General features: G+C 40.9%; 1 protein-coding gene across 1 annotated transcript; it reads right to left on the bottom strand.

The window, feature by feature from the left end:
- Positions 1–1,485: 1,485 nt before the first annotated feature.
- On the bottom strand, positions 1,486–23,790 carry plpp2b (phospholipid phosphatase 2b). Its single transcript, XM_039811359.1, has 6 exons — positions 23,317–23,790; positions 10,022–10,173; positions 8,725–8,987; positions 8,479–8,536; positions 6,139–6,315; positions 1,486–5,146 (listed from the first exon to the last, which is right to left on the bottom strand). Exons 1-6 carry the CDS (start codon positions 23,396–23,398, stop codon positions 4,988–4,990), a joined length of 891 nt encoding a protein of 296 aa, XP_039667293.1. The 5' UTR covers positions 23,399–23,790; the 3' UTR covers positions 1,486–4,987.

Consider the following 23,790-nt stretch of genomic DNA (forward strand, 5'->3'; position numbering starts at 1 on the left):
GATAGATAGTGTCTTACTATTTACAACCACAGGCGGGTATGCTGTATAGCAAGCTCAGAAATGCCCTGGTTACCTTAGAGACAATTCTTCATAATGTAACAAGGTAAATTTACTATTAGGCCTTAGGGGGAATATATTCAGCAAGGGTACATTATGCATCTCTGGAGAAATTAATGAGAAAGCTATGAACTAACATATTGTAAATCACCCTGAAGAAGAAGAAGCTAAATGGGTAGTCATGTAAATAAAATACCTTAATGTTTTCCATTGCCAGTTGTTTTGACACCAAAGTGAAAAATGTCCCTGTGCAAGTGAGTAATATTGTTTTAAATGAGGGATGACGGTGGTTTTCAATACTGCTGCAAACAAAACTGCCACAAATGTCCCCATGGGTTCAGTGTTTATTTCGTTATAAATATATGTGTTTGTTTTTGTGGAGCGGTCCATTCTCCAGCCTTGAGGCAGCAGGGGAGCCCTGATTAACCCCTCCTAAATCCTCAGCACTAATTTTTGTTGAAAAAATGTCCAATGCACAAAAAAAGTCATGTCATGACTAAGTCCTTTGACAGCACGTCTCGAGAGGTAGAACGTTAAATCTTTAGGCATTGCAGTGCACGAGTGCTCAAACCTTACTCTTAACATAATACATGTAAATCTGAACATTTATTTACATTCCTTGATTCTGTGTTATTAGCTTTATGTGATGGATCTTGATTTCCCATACAATATCACCTCTTCTAAATAAGAGATAAACCTCAAACCTACAGAGTGAATGAATTTCATTTTCAAAATTCATGATGTTAAAGGGTCAGTTTACCCAAATTACAGAAAAACATCTCTGCTCTGTGAATCAACCAGAGTAACACAAACATTGTTTCTGACTGTGCAATTTTCAAAATGTTATTTTTAAAACTTTTAGCACCGCAAACTACATTTATTGGATGCCACAATCATAAAGATGGATATCTAAAACCCCGAGCTGATAGAACCAAAAGTCTTTGCATGGCATAAAAGCTCTATAGGTCAGTGAGAAAATAGGTTTTGTTTTGGGCAAACTGATCTGTTGCAGATGCTATACATCATCCTGGTGGATTAACTATGAAATAAACAATCTTTAGATAACGAACGCCCTCCAAGCCTTGTCGCAACACCCATTTTGAGTGTGTTGACTTTTTGGCTTGTGGGTTGTGAAGGATTGTTATTTTGCATCATTGAAATGAAATATTGCTTGCAATCAAGATTACAGTGAACTCGCCAAGAACATCTTGAAATCGTGATGCTGCAAGAACGTGGTTTATCATATTTAATTTCTTAAAAATGGCAAAAGTTCCTTTCTGCAGGACACGTGTTTACCATCACCATCTATCAAGTACTGTAGACATGAAATACATCATGCCTCAAATCTTTGTATCAACAATTAAGGAAGCCCGGTGTAATTCCATCAAAACATCAGTGACATTAAATGTATAAACAAAACAATATAACTGAATGTGGATTATACCTTTATTTAAAATTCTCTGGTTTAAAGCCTATAGATATCATCTTTACACAAAAAGCAAACAATGTGAATCTTACCTACAAATGGACATATAAACAGGAGATTGGCCAACCAGTGCCTACTTTAAGGCACTGATCCAATAAAGCATAATAACACATGGAGCCACATGAACAACTGAGAACCTTGGTTTTTCATGAAGCTGGAGAGGCATCAAACACCATGCCGTTTCTACATCCTCATCCTCATTTGGGCTATTAGTCTGGCTGCAGTAATCCGATGATTTAGATTTAGGGGGAGCAGGGGTGGGGGCTTGCACAGCATTTCATCGCAACCAGTTCCAGTTGTTTCTTGTTAAACATCTGTTTTAAATGTGTAGAAGTCCTCAGGGACCAAGGTTCCCCATGGGATACTCCCCACCCCCCAACCCAATAGTACCCTGCCTTTCTCTAGTCTCAGCTCAGCGTTGGGGCCTTACAATCACTACCAGGTGAGATTCTCTCGGTCTTCCTGTCCCCCCCCTTATCAGCTTTGTGGTCTCTCAGATCTGCTGTCAGTCCTCCAGGGGTCTGCATGCTGTACATAAACTGTACAGGAGACCTTATTCACAAAGTAACCTCATTTATCAACACAGGAATGGGGAGAGGAACACAGACGAATCTTTGAAGTGGGAACGGAGCAGTGTTACTGGCTTCAAAAACACAGTTGGGTATGTAACCCTTTATCATTACAACAGCCCTTTAAAAGCCCTGCCAAGGCATCTGGCTTATGTTTGGACCTGGAATTGGATCCGTTTGTGTGGCAAACTTCTCCAGCCACCAGTCTGAGAAGGCACGGGCCAAAGCACACTGTACAGGTGAAATTAAAATGCACCTACATGTGAAATAAAAACATACAAGCACATATATATGCAACATGAAACATGTCTCCTAGCATTAGTATATACAGTACAGGGGTGATTGCACAAAAACAGCGCTGGCATTTCCAACCAAGAGTAAATAAAGAACTTCTTTTATTTAAAATAAATTAACACCATTTTCAAAATGGTTGTCTCATCCTTCTTTAATTATTATTATTTGAGAAATAAAAAAACAATAAAACAGAAAAAAGAAGACAAGATAGAGAGCAAATTGCTTAATATTTGATTGGCAATTAAGTAGTGGTATAGCACATAAGTCCAACAGAAATGAAAGCTATCTGCAATCAATGGTTTCGACCTCTGCAGTCCATTTCACACAGGGGAAACATATTTCATTCACAAGCTCCACAATTAAATATATACATTTTTAGAAAAGCATCACCACTGTTAAAGGTGAATCTGACTTAGTCTGGACATAAAATCTGCCCTTAACCTTTAAGGCCCTGACACACCAGGCAGACAGGCAGGTGGTGGTAATCTATTCGTCATTAAAAAAGAGAAACCACCATCTTATGGCGTTTAAAAAAAAAGGAACATTCAAACATCATTTTTGGCCAGTTTTGACAGCTCCATATGTATTGGATTGATCAAATGATATGAAGATAAAAAATTAGAAGCGCCTTCTGTGTGCGCTCATAGTCATTTGTTTGCTTTCCTCACTACATTTTTTCTTCTCGTGTTCTAATTCACTTGAGCTGAATAGCCAACCAGATTAATTTCTTGCGCCAACGCCGAAACGAGCGTTGATTGGCCAAAAAAAGGCAGACGAAGGCAGATTCGTGGCCACGGTGCATGACACAACGCAAAAACTAGGGGAGACTGACACTCACCGTCGGCCCAACTTGGATCGACGATCTCCTTGGTGTGCCAGGGCCTTAAGACTCAGTATATGATCTCCTCTCCTTAGTTCGGATTCAGACTAATTGGCACTGAAGAGATGATGCGACAAGTCAGGCACTTATCTGGACACACTTGGGCAATGATACAACATGATACTAAGAATAATTTCTGGGAGTAGAAATCCACTCATACTAGTGAAGCAGAGTTGATCAATGTAGTGCGAGTCAACAATAATTGTATTCACTTTTAAAAGGGTTACATTGTTTTTCAGAGTAGATACCCAGACCTGTTTGTGAGGCAGTTAGGGGAGCTGGCAGAAACGTATCGTCAACTAATGTCAGATCATAGAATTACATCTGACCTAAGATGTTCGATATAGATCGCCTTTCAAAGCAGCTTTGTGGTGGCCTGCAGCTGACATTCATTTGTGAGCCTTTTTGCCAACAGGATGGCATGATACATGGAGAAAATGAGCTCATCTGCTATGGACTTGCCGTTAAAATAATTTATTTGATTTGCAATGCTCTTCTAGTGTGGAGCCTCTTTTTTAAGGTGCACTTACAACAAACTGTGCCTTTCCCTACATTTATAAACATTCTTGTCTTTCTTCCTCTCATTCTTACATTTCTTTCATCCTCTCGTTCTTACATTTCTTTCATCGCTGCCTACACATTTGGCTCCTAACATACAGAAATCAAAAACGTACAAAAACTGTTAAAGCTACATTAAGCGATATATTTGATATTAACATAAAATCAAAGAACTCCTGGTAAGTAAAATAGTTGCTATAGTACTACGAATCCCACTGAGAATCAACATCTAGATCTTCCCGTCCCACATCTCTGCAGTTTTCAGGCTGTTTTAGTTCATCAATCCATATAAGTGAAACTAGTCTCACTAATCCATTATATAAATCTGTGGGCAGCGGTTTCCTTCAAACATGGCCTGAGAAACACATGTTTATTGCACCTAATGAACAAGTGATAAGTAAAGTAAGTGGAGCATGTATCAAGCCAAACATATCCATCTTTTTCTCAGGAAGTGGTGGCATAAAAGTGAGTGGATATCAGACTTACATTTGTCAGTTGGAAGGATAGGACTCTAATTGGGATGCCCATGTTCCTGCATTTCTGCTGTTCACATCTGCTAAAACATAAGCCACAGGCACTTAAGAAGGCATTAGTATATTATAGCTTTGTTGCTGTGGGTTTGGAGTCTTTCACTTAATGCAGCTTTAAGCACATACACTTCAACATCAACAATGATGTCTTAAAAACAACATGCTCCTCTCTCTTTCTTACGGGAGATAGGAGATCATCATGGTGTCTTTGAGAGGGGGCTCAGGCACTGGCGATGGGATGCAGCCCCCTCAGTCAGTCCAGTGGTTGGGGAGTAGGTGTGGTGCGAGTGGTTGACACAGAGGTAGGGAGCATGGGGCTTGGAGGCTGCAAGCTATAGACCTGATCTCTACCTTTTACTTCTTTCACAAAGGCATACGAAGGGCTGGCTGCAGAATTCATGTAGACACTTTAAAATTTAACATCTCACACTATAGGACTCCTCACATAGCATCAGGAGTCTGCAGCGGGCAGCTAATAGAGTCAAGACCCAGGTAATTCCCTGAACTAAACGCTGTTGACTGCACAATCAAGGTTGAAGCCCTAGAGTTGGACCCTATCACACAGGTTTTGGGTCTGCAGGCTGCAGCCTCTGTTCCCTAGCGTCAGCCCCTATCACACAGGGCCTGGATTGTGGCGATAGTTGAAATGGTTGCTGTGCTCGGAGTCTACAATCTGCAGGCTGGGTTTCCTCTCTGGTTCTTCGCTATCAGCTGTGTCTGGCCTTGTGCAACGAGGAGGACGCTTCTTAAAGAAGTCTGACACAAAGTGCACCTGCAGAGGAGGAAAAATTAGAGGATGTTAGCTTTGGTCACTTATGGAATATGTTTCCCACAGAGATTGGAGTATAAGCATGTAAGGGACCTAGAGGAGGTAAGGGCAGGGCTGGAAAGTGTGATTGCATATGTCTGGACAGGTCTGTGCACAGCTGTTAAGTGACATACACACACACACACACATCTGAGAGGAACACACAGGGAGCAGGCACAAGCCCTGAAGGTCATAAAACACTATGCCCAGGAGGGTCTCTAATTGCACACAACACTGTGAAGGCCAAAAGCGCACACACACACACACACACACACACACACACACACACACACACACACACACACACACACACACACACACACACACACACACACACACACACACACACACACACACACACAAAAGTGCTCTGAATGGACTTGTTGCCTGAGAACCTGCCAGTGCACGTGTGTGGGTTTGTATGAAATCACACTTTGCTGCTGTCACACTTCATTCCCCTCATGCTTTCTGTCAGCTATATGGATTTTTACTGCCAGACTGAAATAAAGCTGAAATATGGACCATTCAGCGGCTGTTCTGCTTTGAAAGGGAGTATCACGAACAAAAAGATTTCCATTAAATGTCATTTTGATGACCTGGAGCACCACCCATGTTTGCTTTTCCTTAAGCCAGAAGCCACAGGAGTAAGACTCAAAGTACAGATGTCACCAGGTTTGAGGCTGGAGCCACATGTGAACATGTTTTCTAGAGATAAGTGTTATTTTGTTATATTTGTTATATTATTTTGTTATATTGGTTATATTTTTTTCTCTAAGCTGATGACATCATACAATTTTCAGTATAAAATTTCAGACTTTCTGTGAATTGCTTGATGATTGGCTTCCATCACTGCATGAAGATCTCAGCATTATGATACCAGACCATGTTGGAAAATCATGTAGGAATTCTGCATTTTGCAATGTTTGCCCTTGAGAGAAGTTGTCGTGGCGACTCACATTGAGTACAGCAACAAGCGCTCCCTGCAGCAGCCCCACCAGCACGTCGCTCCAGTGGTGCTTGTAATCAGAGACTCGGGTGTAACCCACATACACCGCAAAGGCCACCAGGAAGAACTGGATGGTGGGCCGGAGAAGTCTGGCCCACTTAGCCACAAGTCTCGCCTGCACGTAAAGCTGAAGGATGTGGAAAAGGAACAGAGGGTGGTAGACCACAGGTGGAGAAGAGACAGAAAAGAGAGAGAGATCAGGGGGGAGAGATTGTCAACCAGGGTTATTATTGTTAACTAAATGAAAAATAATTTTTAGTAAAGTGAAACTAAATCAAAACCCTTCAAGAAAAACTAAAACTAATGTGAAACTACAGTATATTGCCAGGTTAATAAACTAATACAAATCAAATAAAAATGAGTGTAAACCATTTCAGTTTAGTTTTTTAGCTATAATATCAATCAGACTTACATATTTATATAGCACTTTTCATACATAAAAATTTAGCACAAAGTGCTTCATACAACACATCCCACACACATACAGAAAACAGACACACAGATACACAGACTGACACACAGACACACACGCACACACTTGCCCCCCCTCCCCATTCACCCACCTTCCCAACCACCCCTAAATTGACAGAAATTATGTCATTCAAAACAGGAACAAGCTGAACCAAACTGGTGAAACGCTATCATATGTGAGCAAACACCAGAGGCAAGACACTTAAAACCAAAAGATATTTAAATATATAAACAAATAAAAGCTCCGAACAATGGATAATAAGTACATAAACTGCAAATTGTTAAAACATGAAATACAGATATATAGATAACTATAAAACCACTATTACAATTTAAATTAATTAAAACTACATAAAAAAATATGTCACTACTGAAAAAAAGGAGACAGCATGAATTCTCGTCAACTCTCGTGACATTGAACAGACGAGAGATGGCACTGTGCCGTAATTGCTTCACTTCGGACACTAAAGAAGCACAAAGATTTAACATTAAACATCATGGCTATTCTCCAACCATGTATTTTGTTATGTATTATATTTAGCTACATACTTCTGAGAAAGTATACCTGACCCTAACAAAAACAAACAAAAACGGAAACTTAACTAAAACTAGCAAACACACTGTAAACTAACTAAAACTAAACTGAAAATGAAATCCAAAAGTCAAAACTAAAATAAAAATAAAAACTCATTGAAGATGTAAAACTATTATAACCTTGCTGTCAACTTGCTATTACATGGAGAAAAAGATGTGAAGTGGTTTTGGTCTGGTTATCACACCATAAAAAAGGTTAGGATAATGTAAATGGTGTCTGGAGCAACATCTACAGTAGCTGCAAAGACACAATGTTATATAAATGTCATGCAGTATGCTGACAAAGCAATGGAGCAATCTCCAAATCTCTGTATTTGCTGTACTGTAAGGTTTCAAAGTTTAAATAGTACCTCACTCCAAACACCAAAAACAAAAAAAGTCCATTTATTTCAAGTTTGTGTCTCTGTCTAATGCAAAAACAGTTGCTTGTAAGCCCCAAATTGGATTTAACTGTAAAAAGGTGTTGAGTACAAATCTAATTTATGTCCACTATGTACTGAAACCCCTTTTTACTGGAAAACAGCAGACGCCAAAAAATTATGAACCTGGCAACAGTACAGTACTTCTCTGGGCTTCTTCTGGACTGCTGTTGAAGGTGCAAAAATTGGCATCACACTACAGTCCCTCCTGTCACACAGCCACACTCTGCACTGAACAGGGTCGCAGGCTGCTGGATATCACAGCTCTGCCCAATTTGTTTGCAGCATTTGCCTGGAAACCTGAGAGCCACTGACAGGAATGGACACAAGCTTGAGATATTCTGTCTTTAAACTGAACAATGTTGCTTTGCTTGGCCTCTTGACGCTTGCTGTCAAGCACTGGTGCCTGGCTTTTTACACAAAGGGATGGGGCCAAGGGTAATGAACTGGATAGGTGCTGGAGGACAGAACACAGCACATGCTTTGCTGTCATCATTGCTGGGAAAAAGGCAGCAGAGGCCTCCAGATAATTTCCCCTAGTATCCACATTCTTCCTCTAAACTCTTGCCTTGTCCTTTTATGTCCACAGACACAAACCGCCTCTATGGGCCTTTCCTCCTCCTCAACAATTAGCCCTCGAGTACGAATCCAAATGCATAAGCCTGTTCTCAGATGAGATATAACACTGAGATATCTGCGTGGAGATCACATGGGGTGATTCCCGTGTTTACTGTACATAGAGATGCGGGTTTACACTGTGTGTTAAGACTTTTAACCATGGATTAAGGCTCATGTGCTGTACTTACCGCAAGGAAGAGCATGCAGTACATTCCAAAAGAGGAGTGACCCGAGTAGAAGGACAATCTGGAGAAGAAAAAAAAAAATCTAAATGCGTCACACAGGATATTTAAACTGTAGAACCCTGTTGGCATCATTATCATGTTAAATGTGTTAGAATCTCACTCCACAGAAAAACACCAGTATGTGATAATTAGCGTTAAAGCATAATGGTACAAGTATACTACTAGAACACTGAGATCTCCCCCTCCTACCTGGACTCAGTGACGTCCTGAGGCTTGCCTGTGCAGTTGATCACCTGCATGTATCCCGTGCAGACCTTAGGGAAACATACGGCCATGAAGTTCGGTCTCGGGCGGCCAATGGTGAACTTGGCAAGGTCGGTGAGCGACTGGCTAACACATGCACCAAACAAGAAGGTGCCCACCACCTTGTAGAGTGCAGCTACATACTGGTTGAAGTCAGAATTTGAGTAAACCCTCTTGCTGTAGACCAGATAAGCCTCTCCAGTGGAGATCTGAGGGAAGACGGCCAACAGTGAAAAGAGTTTTATTTTTAGGCTTTGATCCAATTTTTTTTCTCATGATTAGAATTAAAGGTTACACTTTACTTGAAGGTATCTATATATGAATGACATGACACTGTCATGAACGTGTCATGAACATTATAAACAAGTCATAAATGTTTATGACATAACGCTTCTTTTAGTAAGTGTCATTCATTTTTTCTCATGACAAGTTATGGTTAGGGTTAGAGTTAGCTCCCCGAGGTCCAAAAAGTGCCTTGGAACACACAGAAGCGACGTCATCTTAAGCGTACGTTCTGCGCGACACGTAATACAAAAGATTTAAACCGGAAATGACAACGCGTCATGTGGGTCTGGCTTCTCCAGCCGATAGTAATGGCAAAGTACAAATACGTGTTCGAAATACGATCTCGTATTTTACGAAAATAGTTCACTGAAACGTGTTTCTGAAAACATTTTAAGCGAGAAATAGGCCATACAGTTGCTGAATCTGTCTTCATTTCAGATCAACAAAGATTTTCGTCAGATTTCGAGAGGCATTTGTCACTCATCCCGCTCGTTATTTCCAGGTTAGCACTCCACCACTCAAGTGGAGGGAGTCCGACTGCCCGCCCTCCGACCCAGCAAGTCAGGTCGGCCAAAATGAAGGCAGACAGCTCCTCCGACGGACGACGGCACGGAACACACGGAACAGACTCGAGTCACTGACCTCGCCAGACTGTCCAACGGCTGATTATCGGGTTGGTGTGTCAGGGCCATTAGAGTTCATGTGTCAAGACAGTGTCATGTCCCTTTTATGTAGATACCTTCAAGTAAAGTGTTACCGAGTTAAATTACTTTTCTTTCTTATCCTTATACATCAACACTTTGCCCAATTCCTAAAGTTAGTTATGGAGCAAACAGCCCAGAATGGTGTTAAATGAGTGAAGTCCTGTAAACTTTCCATGATTTTGGCTTTAGTGAGATGACGTAATAAAGCTCCCTTTATGAAGAGAGGGGGGGAGACAGATAGAAGTAAAACTTACAATGATGACAGTGCAGGAGATGGTGACAGCCGCCAGCATGCCATGGGTGATGGTGTCTGGTTTTAGGGGGTACATGATGCTCTCGTCGTCACAGTAAACCCCTCTCTGATATGGCTTGAACACAATGGACATTATGATGAAGGGCAGCGCCGCTGTAGCCAAAACAAAGCAGGAGAACAACAGTCTGATGAGATGGGTTGGAATTATTCACCATATTTGGAGATATTGTGCTTTAGGGGAAATGAGATGAATGCATTAGTCACTGCCAAGATTATAACTGGGCTTAAGACCAGGAACAAGGTTGATCCAAGTTAATGGACATCACTATTTGAGAAAACATGTTTTGGTGGAATAACATAAGACAGAAATGACATCATTTTCTAAAAGACAGGACATGAAAATGTTTCTCTAAGGATAGTGAAATTGTTTTCCCTTTCCCTCTCGGACCTAAACCATAATGATGAAAACAACCCACAAGGAGAAAAAAAAACATTCAGTCGGTAAATGTCCGGGTAGAAACGCGCAGCAAGGAATTACAAAAATAAACATTGCAAAATAGTATTTATATACACAGGCATGTGTGCTTATGTAAAGATCACATATCACACACATACTCACAGACACAAGAGAGTACACAAATCAGTGCAGACACAATGGCAGCTCTTTTGAATGATGTGGCTGTGTGCAAATATAAGACCAAATATAGCTGCTCAAGGCTCCTGAGTGCACGAATGATGTCCTTGAGATTCTCTCTCTCTCTCTCTCTCTCTCTCTCTCTCTCTCTCTAAGTGTGTGTACAACAAATTTAAAAAAGACCTCTTCTTTATAAAGTAGTATTGATAAACACATATTAAGTGGGAATGCTGATTCAGCAGCATTGCCAGTTGTTCGTTTTTTTATTTATTCTTATTATTCCGTACGTTTTTTGGCTCTAAGTAACTTCTGCATACTTTCAGCTATTAAAACCATTCAACTTTTAAAATGTTCATCTCTTTCAGCTAATGATGGACTTCTTCAACTTTTTTTCTACTATTTATACTTTTTTAAATATTAAGCTTTTTAACACTTTTTTTAACATTGAAGTGAATGAGAGCATGCTTCAAATCCTTCAAATCTTCTTCCGCTCCCAAAAGTTTCAGTTCCTTCATACTTTCACCTACAGACGCCAAACAAAATATTCAGCTATCCAAACGTATCTTTTCAGTTTGATATCTTTTACAGTTTTTGTGAAAAAGCTGTTCAAGTTTAGTGATCATTTCAGGATTTTTTATCGATTAAACAGAGTGTGTATTGCGTGAGCTAGAGTGGATGATGTCATAGTACAGCACAGAGCCTTAAAAAAAATTCTTTGTCCCTTCTCTACAAATTGTTCTCACGCCCACAATATCTACTTGTCATACACAATTTATACATCAAAACGTAAGTATTTTTGTCTAGTTTCAGCCAATGTGCTCAGTTTTGTGATACACCTTTTACTTTTGGCTGGTTGAGCTTCCAAATGACAAGAGTTCACAACTTTCTCCATTCACTCTTCTGTATAACATTCTTCACATTTCCAAGCAAAATGCAGAACGAACCACTTTTTTAAATTGCTGATATGCCCACATTTTTAAGGTTATCCATATACATTTGATACCGATACATTCACAAAGGCCTTGTGGTGCTCAGGATGACGTCATTTGACTGATAGCAGTTATTGTTATGGCAGTCTGAGCCTTTATTTAGGAGCTCGCTCTCAGTGTCTCTGAGCTGCATGTGGCCCAGCTGACAGTTTCAGCAGGTGAAACACTCGTTAACTGATTACACTTCAAAGCATGTTTACAAACATATCCACTGGCCATTGGTTACCATGACAGCACTTTCACAGACACACACAGATACTACAGGCAGTAATATGAACATTAGTCTATAGCTTTGGCCTTCCACTTCTGTCCGTCTTCTCTCTCTCTGTTTCTCTTTCCCTCTCTGTCTCTCTTTCCCTCTCTATCCCTCTCTCTCTCTCTCTCTCTCTCTCTCTCCTTCTCTTTCTCTCTCTTTGTCTCTCCCACTCTCTGTCGTCCCACTCTCTCTCCCCCTCTCTCTTCCTGTCCCTCTCTTTTTCTCTCTCTCCTTCTCTCTCATCCCTCCTTCTCCCTCCCTTCCCTTTCTTTCTCCCTCTCTCTATCCCTCTCTCTCTCTTTGTCTCTCTTTGTCTCTCTCTCTCTCTCTCTCTCAAATGTATTTCAGCTCTTAACTTATGTGCAGTTCAGCTTCCAACTTCCAAGTTTTTCAGCTGTGTAGTGCAATGCATTTGAGATTTTTCAAAACAATTTGTTCCATATTTCTGCATTTTCATCAATGTTTCTCACAGCATTTGTAAGTCTTCCATACTTATTCATAATTCCAGTTAGAAAATAAATTATTTTATACATTAGTGGCGTTATTCAACTTTTCAATGAAATTCATACTTATTAAACCAATTTCCACTTTTTCAACTATTCTCACTACTTCAACTTCTTCTTACAGATTTAAGCTATTCACCCAGTTTAGCTTTAGCAATTCAGCTATCCAGCATTCCCACGCATTTTCTGCAGGAAATGCATTTTCTAGTAATAAATAAATTATGCAGCAGCTTTTTTGCTCTTCCTCTTTAAAGTCAAACTTCCCCTAAATTGGTAGATACTGAAGGAAGATTTTGGGCAAACTATGGCTGTTTTGACCGAGGATATACAGTAGATGGGCAGAACTGAAGTGGACTGTGCAAGTAGTTTCCACTGTAACTGATATGACCTCTAACTTTTTACTACACCTTTTTTAAGCCTACAACAGTAAGTGTTTCATACTCAAAAGATGTTGGGTGGAGTTAGACTTAAGTAGATACAGTATGTGTAAGAAAGCCCTTACTTGATAGATAGAAATGGTTAATTTATCATTTTAGTCAAAGTTTTACTTGAAAAAGTAAAAAAAAAAAAAAAAAAAAAAAGAAGTAATTTTTAATACACCGACTCTGGTAGCTTTTGTTGGGTATTTGTCATTATCTTTGACATTTCAGTCAAGTGTAAAAAATGAATTAACAGAATAGAAAATCATCATGAGTTGCAGCCCTACTGAGGAATGTACTCTCCACCCTGATATCCACTACCACTAATAGGCAGACAGACAGTCTTGGGGCCACTGTGGGAATGCCGTACGGTACAGCCACATACTAAACGCAAGAAAAACAGCTGTGAAAAAACACTGCACATACTTGAAAAGTGCTTTCACCAATAGTATTACATTTCTGTGTAAATGAGCAGTGCACCCCTCCCATTATTTCAAAAGAAATGTCTGCAGCTGACATAATTCTAGGAGGACTTCCAGCGAGACTGACTGATGAGAAAACAACGGTCCACATGCTGAAGGCTGAGACTAAAGCAAAATATACAACTGGATTGATGGCAACACCAGGTTTAACATCCACCCTGAAACGAACATGAAACGACAGCCTACTGTAAATTGTAAAAAATATGAATATTGACAAAAAATAAAATAAATAACTTCTGGCAGGTTTTTCTTAAATGCTGGGGCTGTGCAGTTCAGAAAGATGTGGTGAAGGATGTATAACATGTTAATGTGACACTAAAACCTGAGCTCATTCTGAGAAAAAAAAAAAAATTATAACTAAAACTAAACCACTAATTAACTAATGAAGGAGAGATATTCCTCTAGTAAATGCAGTAATTCACAATAAACAACAGTACACAAGGACACCTGTACAATGGCCCGCAGTGGGTCTCACTCGTGTCTGACATCACATATATCCAAGGTGACATGAGATGAGTACGGTCATTGTTTAGTGGCATGCTAACTGCACACATGTTCCTCACAGACACTATATAGACAAAGAGTCTTACTGGCTCAGTATGGAAGGGCAGCGGCAAAATACTGTAGAAGCTTTGTGTTGAGAGGAGAATAAACAATAGTGCTCTAAAAGGATAAACCCACGATTGCACATGGACTCCTGGTAACCCGACCTCGGAGGGTTTAGACGAGACAAACAGGGAAGGAAAACACACCAATAAGAGATACCAATTGATTTCAACACGAAAAGCTCTAATCTCCTTATGACATTTAAAAAAAGGAGGGATCTCAACTCCCATCTTCAATATTTCAACACAAGATGAAGTAAAAATACACTTATCAGCAAAAATGCCCTTCAGTTTTGACAAGTGGTCATCAAACAAATATTTTCTTGGCAGGCTTATTATGGGTGAAAAGCAAAATAAAAATCTGCCTGCTGTTACCTTCCAACAGAGCCAGGCTAGCTGTTTTTCCTGACTCCAGTCTTTATGCTAGGCTAAGCTAACCAGCTTCTAGCTGTAGCTTCATATTTAGAGTACAGACATGAGAGCGGTATCGATCTTCTTATCTAACTCTCAGTGAATAAGCGTACTTCCCTAAAATGCAGAACTATTGCTTTAACCAACACATACTGTAAATATAAATGTTTAACTAATTTTAGGCAATTTTACTAGCCGACACCTATCCAATGCATCTATTCCACCTTCCCCCCTTTGTCTACACCCTAGCCTATTTGTGAGCCGCAGCAGCTGGATGACACCTGTCCCTGCACGGCAACTTCCCACTGGCCACCAAGCACCAGACGCTTCCTGGATCCCCGTTTTCACATCTACCAGCCGTGTCAGGACAGGGTGGTAAACCGGGTGTATAAAGTCTTATTCCACATATTTTCCTCTTCGCACCACCAAAATCCTGTTTGTGACAACCACAGTATATGTTCTCTTGTATTTAACCGACATCCTGTCTCAGGCGCCTCAGGGGAGCGCCCTGAGATGGATTTATTGATGTGGCTTTTGGGTGGCAGCTTCTGCATCTGTATCCTGCATCCTGCTTCCAGCTGGCAAGGAACAACCGTCTCTGGTGTACCTTTCCATCTCACCATCGCTGACAAATGGTTGGACTTAAATCAAAAAGACATCAGATAGAATGTCATTACAGGAGTTATTATTGTGACTACTACTCCAAGGATCTGATGCTTGGTTTAAAAAAAATTAAATGTAAATAAATGTAATCTCTGTGAAAAAAGAAAAACAAAGAAAGAGAATGCCAGGAAATTCAAAATATTATCTTAAACCTTTCCAGGCTCCTCATATATCTAGTATGGACACGATTGAAATTTACATAGCATGTCAAATATGTTATTTGATAACTTAATATTATCAGTGGGTTTGCATTACCAGACATGAAAACAAACATTGTCCTTTGGGATCCACAGCCAGCTGGCATTACAGCGGAGGGAGACTTGGGGGGACATTGTGACATGAAATCTGTTTCCACTCCACATATTATTTCAGCCAATACCAACGTTTTATGCAGTGTGGAATGTTTGCATTCAGCACAACACCAAAAACCAAGTGGAACTGCAAACAAAAGTAAAGACTTGTTTGACTATCATAACTGTATACCAGCAAGTTTTAAATGGTTTGTGTAAGATTGTGCCTGGACTAAGTCACGGGGAATGTTTATTTACTTAATACAGCATGGTAAATTTCACTTTAAAATGGCAGAAGGACATAATTATTTCTCTATGGCGGTCACAATAGTGGTATAGTAGCTTCAAACTGTTTTTTGAAGCTTTTAACACTTGCCAGAGTGGAGCCATTAATCACAGCAAAGTGCGAAAAAAATTAAGTGAAAAGCTTCAAAGAGAAGTGCCAGCAGCTAATGAAATATACCACCTTCCTCCATCTAACAAGTTCACAAAAGGCTTAATAGCTTTTGCATGTACATCAACGACATTACATTTGTGAGTATCCTTTGTACGGATATGTTTCGCTACATACTAAATGTTTTAAGGAGTGGGTTTTTGCACGTACTAAATCCTCTTAATAGATTTAGCTAGTTTTCCACACATTTCATGTACTGAGTGAAGTCAGGGCAGCTGGCCTCAAACAAGCCTCCCTTGGCTTGTAAAAAAAAAAAAGTCATTTCTGTGTTCATAAACGAAGCACTAATTCAGCATGAAGTCAACACATGACTTTAACTTGTTAGTCGTAAGTTACAAGTTTGGATCAAAATAAAAGTGCTCATATAAAATGATGTAAAGAGTCTGGACTGCCGTCATGGGCAGAATGAATGGTACATCCTGAGGTGTGTGAATGTGTCTCATGGATCATATCTGCGAGAAACAAACCAGCCACTCTTGAAAAGCAGACACACATACACAAACACAGCAAAAATAGACCCATCGGCAGACAAAATAAGTCTCCGGGATACCACGAGACAACCCCACAACCTAAACTGACACTGCTCCATAGCTGCCTCTACTTAAAGACTAGGCTTCTGACTTTTTTATGTTTAGAAAACACAAATGAACATATATATGAAGGAAAGGTAGAAGGGGGTGGATGTACTTATTCAGGATACAGGAGAACCTTCTTTCTAGACACCTGCTTATACGGATGAAGGGAAATACTGCCAGTTTGGAACTTAGCCAAGAGGCTAACCTCCAGCTGCCAGTCAGAATACTCCTGCCTGAGCCCCTAATGGGAGCCTGTTTGAAGTTGCAGGACGCAAGGCTCGAGCTTTCCTGTCTCACATTAAGAAAGGCCCATTTTAGAGGCTTTGGTTCCATTCGGGGAAGTTTAAGGCGTCTCATTTACCTGGCCGCAATCTAGCATTCATCCACAGTGGCACCTCGGTGTCTCCCCCTGCTGAAATGGGCATTAGTGCAACAGAGAGCTGAGTAATTAGTGATGACTCAAAGGAGGGTCTGAAAAGCATCAGTCAGAGAAGCGTAACGGAAAATTTAAGCATCAACTGATACCACGGACAAACAAAGATGTCAGTGTGAGAAGCAATGTGCACTCTTTCCTTCATTCCTTCCTCCATGCAGTTATTTTTTTTCTTCTCGCTTATTCAAAGTCATTCATTCTTCTCTCTGGAGCTCCATCTTCCTGTCTGTCATTCTCTTGATCACAGCGTCCTCCCACACACTTCTCCCTCTGTTGTAAATATAGAGGCCTCAATGGGATGGTGCTTTATTTAGCTGGCAGATGTGCAATTACGTAGAGCCATTTGGACCACAGTCGCACTCTGGGGCTGAGATTCGAGGCTTGTCACGTCCTCTCTCAGCCGCTCTCTCTGTCTTGTTTTTTTTTCATCTCAGTTTTTCTGTCTTTGTCAAAAAAAAAAAAAAAACACACACACACACACACACACACACACACACACACACACACACACACACACACACACACACACACACACACACACACACACACACACACACACACACACACACACACACACACACACACACACACACACACACACACACACACACACTTCTAAAGGAAAGTTGACCCCTCAATCATCTGGCAGTCCCCCCAGTGGTTTGAGAGTATCTCACACCTACTTGCCCTTGTTTCTCTGACATAACCTGCTGCACCTGCAAAACCATGTGGATAATTAAAAACATACAGTCTGGGTTTTCATTATGTAAAGCCTGTGTGTGTGTGTGTGTGTGTGTGTGTGTGTGTGTGTGTGTGTGTGTGTGTGTGTGTGTGTGTGTGTGTGTGTGTGTGTGTGTGTGTCTGATGTTAATATAGAGAGTGTGTTCTCATGCCCCTGGGCTGCCCTGTTTGGTCTGAAACTTCTCTTCAGGGTCACAGCTGGAACTTTGGCTCTAATTTATTCCACCCTCATTTCTCGTTTTTCCAGTGCGAAAGTCACTCAGTGAGTTTCTTCTTTCTGTATTCCCCAGCCCCCTTTCCAATCCATCTTTCCCTTCTGTTGATAGCTCTCGTTTCCTCTTTAACACCTTTTCTTTTACACTCTTTTTTTTTCTCTTTTTCTTATTTATACACGCACACGACACTCTCACACTCTCCCCCCCACACACACAGAGAGAAGGCTTTTTCCTTCAGCTGCAGTCAACGTTTCCACGTTTTTTTTTTCTTCTTTCCTGCTCTCTTTTGTTTCCTCCCTCCAATTCAGACACGCACTGTTAAAATGACCAAAGGGACATCAGTAGCACCAGAGCTCTGTATCAACATAGTTGATGTTACAAACCTTTACAAGATGACTCGCGATAACAAAACAACTAAATGCTCCCTCTCTTCTGACTGTCTCACCTCAAGCTGGACTGACTAATGTGGAAGGTATGTGCTGAGCCTACAACCTCTGCCGGCGTTGGCCTCTGGAATTCTAATTCACATGAGCAACGCCCAACTTCACCAGTCACACCAAATCCTGCTCCTGCCCATTCTTTATTTTTAATCCTGCCGTTTCGCTCAGTCCATCATTTATGCATGCTTAGGTCCAAGCAGTGCAGAAGGAGACAGGGTGGCAGGCGAGGTTGTAGGAGTGGTGGAAGGGCAGCTAAATCTGGCAATCAAAGAGTCTGGGTTTGGAGGGGATCGAAGATGTAGGCCACACAGGTTTAACCCTAAACCATAAAGATCTGCAGGACGAGTTAAAGAGTAGACCAACTATCATTAATAGTGCCGAGCTTCTCTGAAAGGTCACTAAATGGGTTTCTGTGTCGTCTGCGTAACATTGCTGAATTTGTTGTGATTCTTCTGTATGATTACTGTACGCAAATGGCACTAGGTTTAGCTGTTGTCTAACACCAGTGATATTGTTTGGGTTTCTCCAAATTAGGAGCCGCATTTCCCAAAAATCCTAGTCACTGTCAAAAAGTAATCGTCGCTCACTCCGCTTCCCTCTCTATGCATATGTTTTCTGTCAAACTTTACTGGAAAGAATAAACGTTGGCAGACTTCTGCAGCATTTTAATCATCACCATTTAAAAGACACTGGAAAGCTACATTAGAACAGCAGGCGCTAACTGTTTTTACTTGCAAAGCAGTTAGGGAAAGTTTCCCATGAAATCCTAAACAACGCAATTTCCTCCTCATGTCTTCAAAACAATAACAACTATTATGACTAGAAGGGCACTCAGAGAGTGCAGACCTCCACCAAGGCATGCCCTATCTCATGCAGTGTGAACTTTCCCAGTCAGAACTCATTTTTTCGGATTATTCCGACACCACATGAATGCAGCACAAATGCTCCTATCTCACAATGTTAACGAAAGTGAAAAATTATTTGTTTTTCCCGCACCGTGATTCGGATCCGCTCCAAAACCTCATGGGTTCTTCCTTGGCCCATGCTACACCCTTCCCCCGTCTTTCATGAAACCAGAAGGTTTTCGGTAATCCTGCTGACAGACAAACAAACCAGCAGACAAACCGAGCTGAAAACATGACCTCCTTCGCGGAGGGAATTACATCAAAGATGCATTCACAATAGTGCCTTACATCTCCCTAAAATTCCAAAATGTTCTACCAGCTCACCACTAAATCTTTTGACCTCATCTGTGTACTTGACTTAACTTGACTTGACTTTTGGGGAATGTGGCTTTAATGTCTCACAATTAATGTGGTTAGGATTTTTTCAAAAAAAAAAAAATGACCACCACAAAAGATCCTCATCCACTTTAGAGTATGACCGATAAAAGACTTACAAGTTTACCAGAAATCATTGTGCAATTAAGATCAATAAAAAAAAGAACAAGAGAAGAAGAAGAAAAAAAAAAAACTTGGCTTGGTATTTCTCAGAGGGACGTTCCTTGTTCCTTGTTGATAAAAGGGCTTCAGTTTCCATGACAGAGCTCTCCTGAGGAAAACAATTCCCATCAAGGCTTACACTGAGAACTCAGGACGATCAGTCTTCCCAACACAACGGCATGAGAGGCCCAGCTCCCTGGAGACGCTGCAGCACGGCTTCACCAACAAACTGGAACCGACATCCAGCGAGGTCAGAGAACAGAGCATGGGGATATTTACATGCAGCCACGGTCTAAGAAGATGAAAATAATGCGAGGAAATACGTAGCAACTCTTTGATACTTTCACAGCTGTGGGGGCTTTGGGAGCAAACTCTATTGTATCAGGTAATGAATCAGTCAATAACAAGATGCTGATACAAAACGAAATAACTCCGCTACGTGTGGAGACTCTCCACCGGCTGGGAGCTCAAATCCACAGGATTAGGATACACAAAACTAATAATGAAATACTGTAACCCAGTGTCATCTTTCTAAAAAGAGAATCATGTGACGGGAAAATGAAACTTCAGCTGATCCTTTTGTCACATTCGAGTGTAACGGAATGCATAGTAGACTTTCAAGATGAACTGGTTTGTCACAACTTCCTTTACATCACAAAACCTACACACATGAAAAACATGGAAGGCCTTGCCTTGGGGCCGTTTAGGTCACACACACATTGCCAACTGCTTATTTAGCATGTTACGTTACTCATAACATACACAAGCTCATTGCCATTCACATCGCCTGCAGCACAACCTGCTGCACTGCACCTACGACTATGAGCTGTGGGCAGGGAGAGGTTAAACCCCCGGCCTTTCCTGTCTGTGCTCTCAGCCAACACCCACCGTCTACTTGTGCCGAGTGTAGATTTACGCAGACAAGAGTAGGACTGGAGGATACAGTGAGGAAAGAAGGGAGAAGGTCAAGAGATTCAAATGAACAACAAACTCAAGACCAGGGCAGATATTTGAAAAGCAAAAACAACTTAATGTCCTTCATGCATCAGACAGGTTTCTTATTACGAGAAACCTTGGCTCTAAGCAGCCATTTTGTATCAGATATATCTTCAGTAAGAGGTTCAGAGATAGTGTTTGACATGGTTTGAACACAGACGGCGGCTCATCCACAACAACAGTTGTTAGTTTGACCTGGGCAGGGCAGGGTGTACGGGACAGAGAGCATGCCAAAGAAATGGCTCTGTGATTGCATCTGCTGATTTTATTTGGCCTTTAAATTACATAACAAAAAAGAAATACATGTACGCTGCATTACAGGAGATTCATATTTAGAGTCAGAGGGGAATAAAGAAATTGCTTCCGTGGAAGAAAAGAAGAAGATAAAAGCAGTTGTCAATCAGACTGGATAACGGTCAGCGTTGGTAGATTCACATGGCAATTTTTACAATATGAAATGTAAATAGTTCCAAATGCAGACAAAACCCAACTCAAGACTCTGTTTCCATATAGGCTAATGGAATACTTACAAGCTCTACCATGTTGTTAATATTATTACATGGCTGGGGCAACCTCACATAAGCTTGGGGTTGACTTGACAGTTATTTGGGTGGCTGACGTGGGTGGCAAAGGGGGAGGGAGAGGCAAAAGGGTGGGATGCCGCTATCCAGACCTGAGCGATCAAACCCAACCCAGACGTTAATCCCAGACTTGTGACAGCGAAATGGTGAGGCTTATCAAGTTCAGCAGTCTGGGGATGGAAAAACACCCCTAAGCTCTCGGAAAAGCCAGAGGGGGACTGAAACTGCAGAGCAGAGCAGATCTGCACATCCTTTTCACAGTTCTCCCTCCAACTTCCACCACTATCACCAGCGCAGACACAACAGGGGACGAACACGGCGCCAAACACCCAGGCCATTATGCAACACCCGTCGGTCAAGGGCTTGTGGCATCAATACAGAAAACCAAAGTCCCACCACAGTGGTGAAACACACACACACACACACACACACACACACACACACACACACACACACACACACACACACACACACACACACACACACACACACACACACACACACACACACACACACACACACACACACACACACACCTGATTTTTCTGAAGGTGGGGACTTCTCACTTCTGTTAAATGTTATCAGACGCCTATGATTTACATGGAGGACGACAGGTGTCACGTCAATGGATATAAATCTATAAACGAATGAATCAATTTTGAATGATGCATTTGATTGTTTTGATGTTTTTCTATAAACCGTTTTTTTATGTGACATGTATTGATGATTAATAGATTTGTAATATACACAACATATAGTGTGTAGTTCATCTCTATATTCATGGGTTCAATAATCCCATTTGTAAAATGTTTTATGTATTCCGTTTCATTGTCCAATTACATCATCTTTAATCTTCAATCTTTATTTCAAACAAAAAAATATATATAAAAATACAATGAGTGCATAGCAACACACCAAAAAGGAAAAAACAATATCTATAAAGTGTTACAAATAATATGTTCAATCTGTCCGAAAAGGAGCCGGATGAAGCCAGAGCTTGTGATTTTCCCCACCCCTCATTCGATTGTAAATAGTTCCTGTATGTGTGTGTGTGTGTGTGTGTGTGTGTGTGTGTATATATATATATATATATATATATATATATATATATATATATATATATATATATATATATATATATATATATATATATATATATATATATATATATATATATAAAATAGCAAGATAACAAATATACACACAAAAAAACACATAAAACATTTTTTACATTTTGCACCAAACAACCCATTACCCTAATCATAACAGCCAATGGAAGGCTTTATAATTATTGAAATGACACATGCAGTCCTCTGTATATCATATCCTATTCAGTTCCATTCATTAAAGATTGATAGCAAAAGACAAATGTTGACAACTATGACCACACCGTCGGGGGTACAGTAGTGATGTGATCTCGTTACTAAAGCAATGGAAAACTAAACTAAATATATCTAAAACTGAAGCTAAATTGCAAAACAATGATCAGTGGAGCAATGTGGAAACAACATTCTTGAGAAATGCACGGTATGTGAGAAGTGGGAGAATTCTTGAGAAGCTTCCTGGCAGACACACTATTGAAGAAAATGAGGAATATTCGGGGCACACATGCATATCACATTTCCATAAACAAACATCGAGCTTCCTGAGGCTCTGTAAAAGTCCTGCAAAGTTTTTGGTGAGTAGTTTGGAGCGTGCAGCAGCGGGCCTGTGAGGAGAATGAGACTTCCTCCTGTGTTTTACGCATGGTGCTACTTAATGTCACATTTCAGCCTGGACAATGTTGCAGATGAGATCTGCATAAGCAAAGCGGGATGGCAGGCTGCTCTTACTGGACTCAGGCATGGAACCACAGTTGTTTAACTTGCCTTTTAAAGAGATACTGGAATACAATAGCTCCTGTGTTGTCCTGAAGCTCTTCCCTCTAATTAAAAAACACGTCTTCTTCGTGTCCCTTTAACGTGAGAATAAAGGAAGGCTTCCCGAGGTTGCGGTCATGAGTGCAAAATACACAAACACACCGAACGGACTGGCAATAACCCGCTGTCCCCACACATACACGATCTTCATGGTGTCAGGATTCTTGCTGACAACACTGAAGTGCAACTCCTAGATAATAGGCGGATAATGCTGACGTATAGTTTTGTACTTGGTGTCCATAACTTACCAACTGCAACGCACAGCACGTCCACCACCACGAACAGCTTTTTCTTCCTCAGCTCCTTCATCTTCTTCTTCTTTTCGCTCATTCGCGTTCAAATCAATAACTTGAAGAGAGAATAACTAGCCTACTTTTTGTAATGAGGCAAAAAAGTCCATCGACGCTCGCTAACTTTGGAATAAAAGCCTATGCAAACAATCTGGCAACCTGCTCTACGGGTTCTTCCGGGATCCTCTTCCCTACCTGTGCTGCTACCATTTGACAGCAAAGGTGTGCAACTTTCTTTCTTTTTTCTTTTTTTTTAAAACGACAGCGTGTTAAAAAACTGAGCAGATACGCAGCAGCGCTGTAGTGTTGCGTCCTGTTGCGCGCATTAGACCTACTGCTTTGGGTACAAAAGCAGAACTGGAGAGATCCTCCGATTTCACAGCGCTGGAGGCGTCCGGAGAATCCAGAATAAACTCTTTCGTCCGCGCGCGC

The sequence above is a fragment of the Perca fluviatilis genome, chromosome 9 (genome assembly GCF_010015445.1).
Source record: "Perca fluviatilis chromosome 9, GENO_Pfluv_1.0, whole genome shotgun sequence".
Taxonomy (NCBI): domain Eukaryota; kingdom Metazoa; phylum Chordata; class Actinopteri; order Perciformes; family Percidae; genus Perca; species Perca fluviatilis.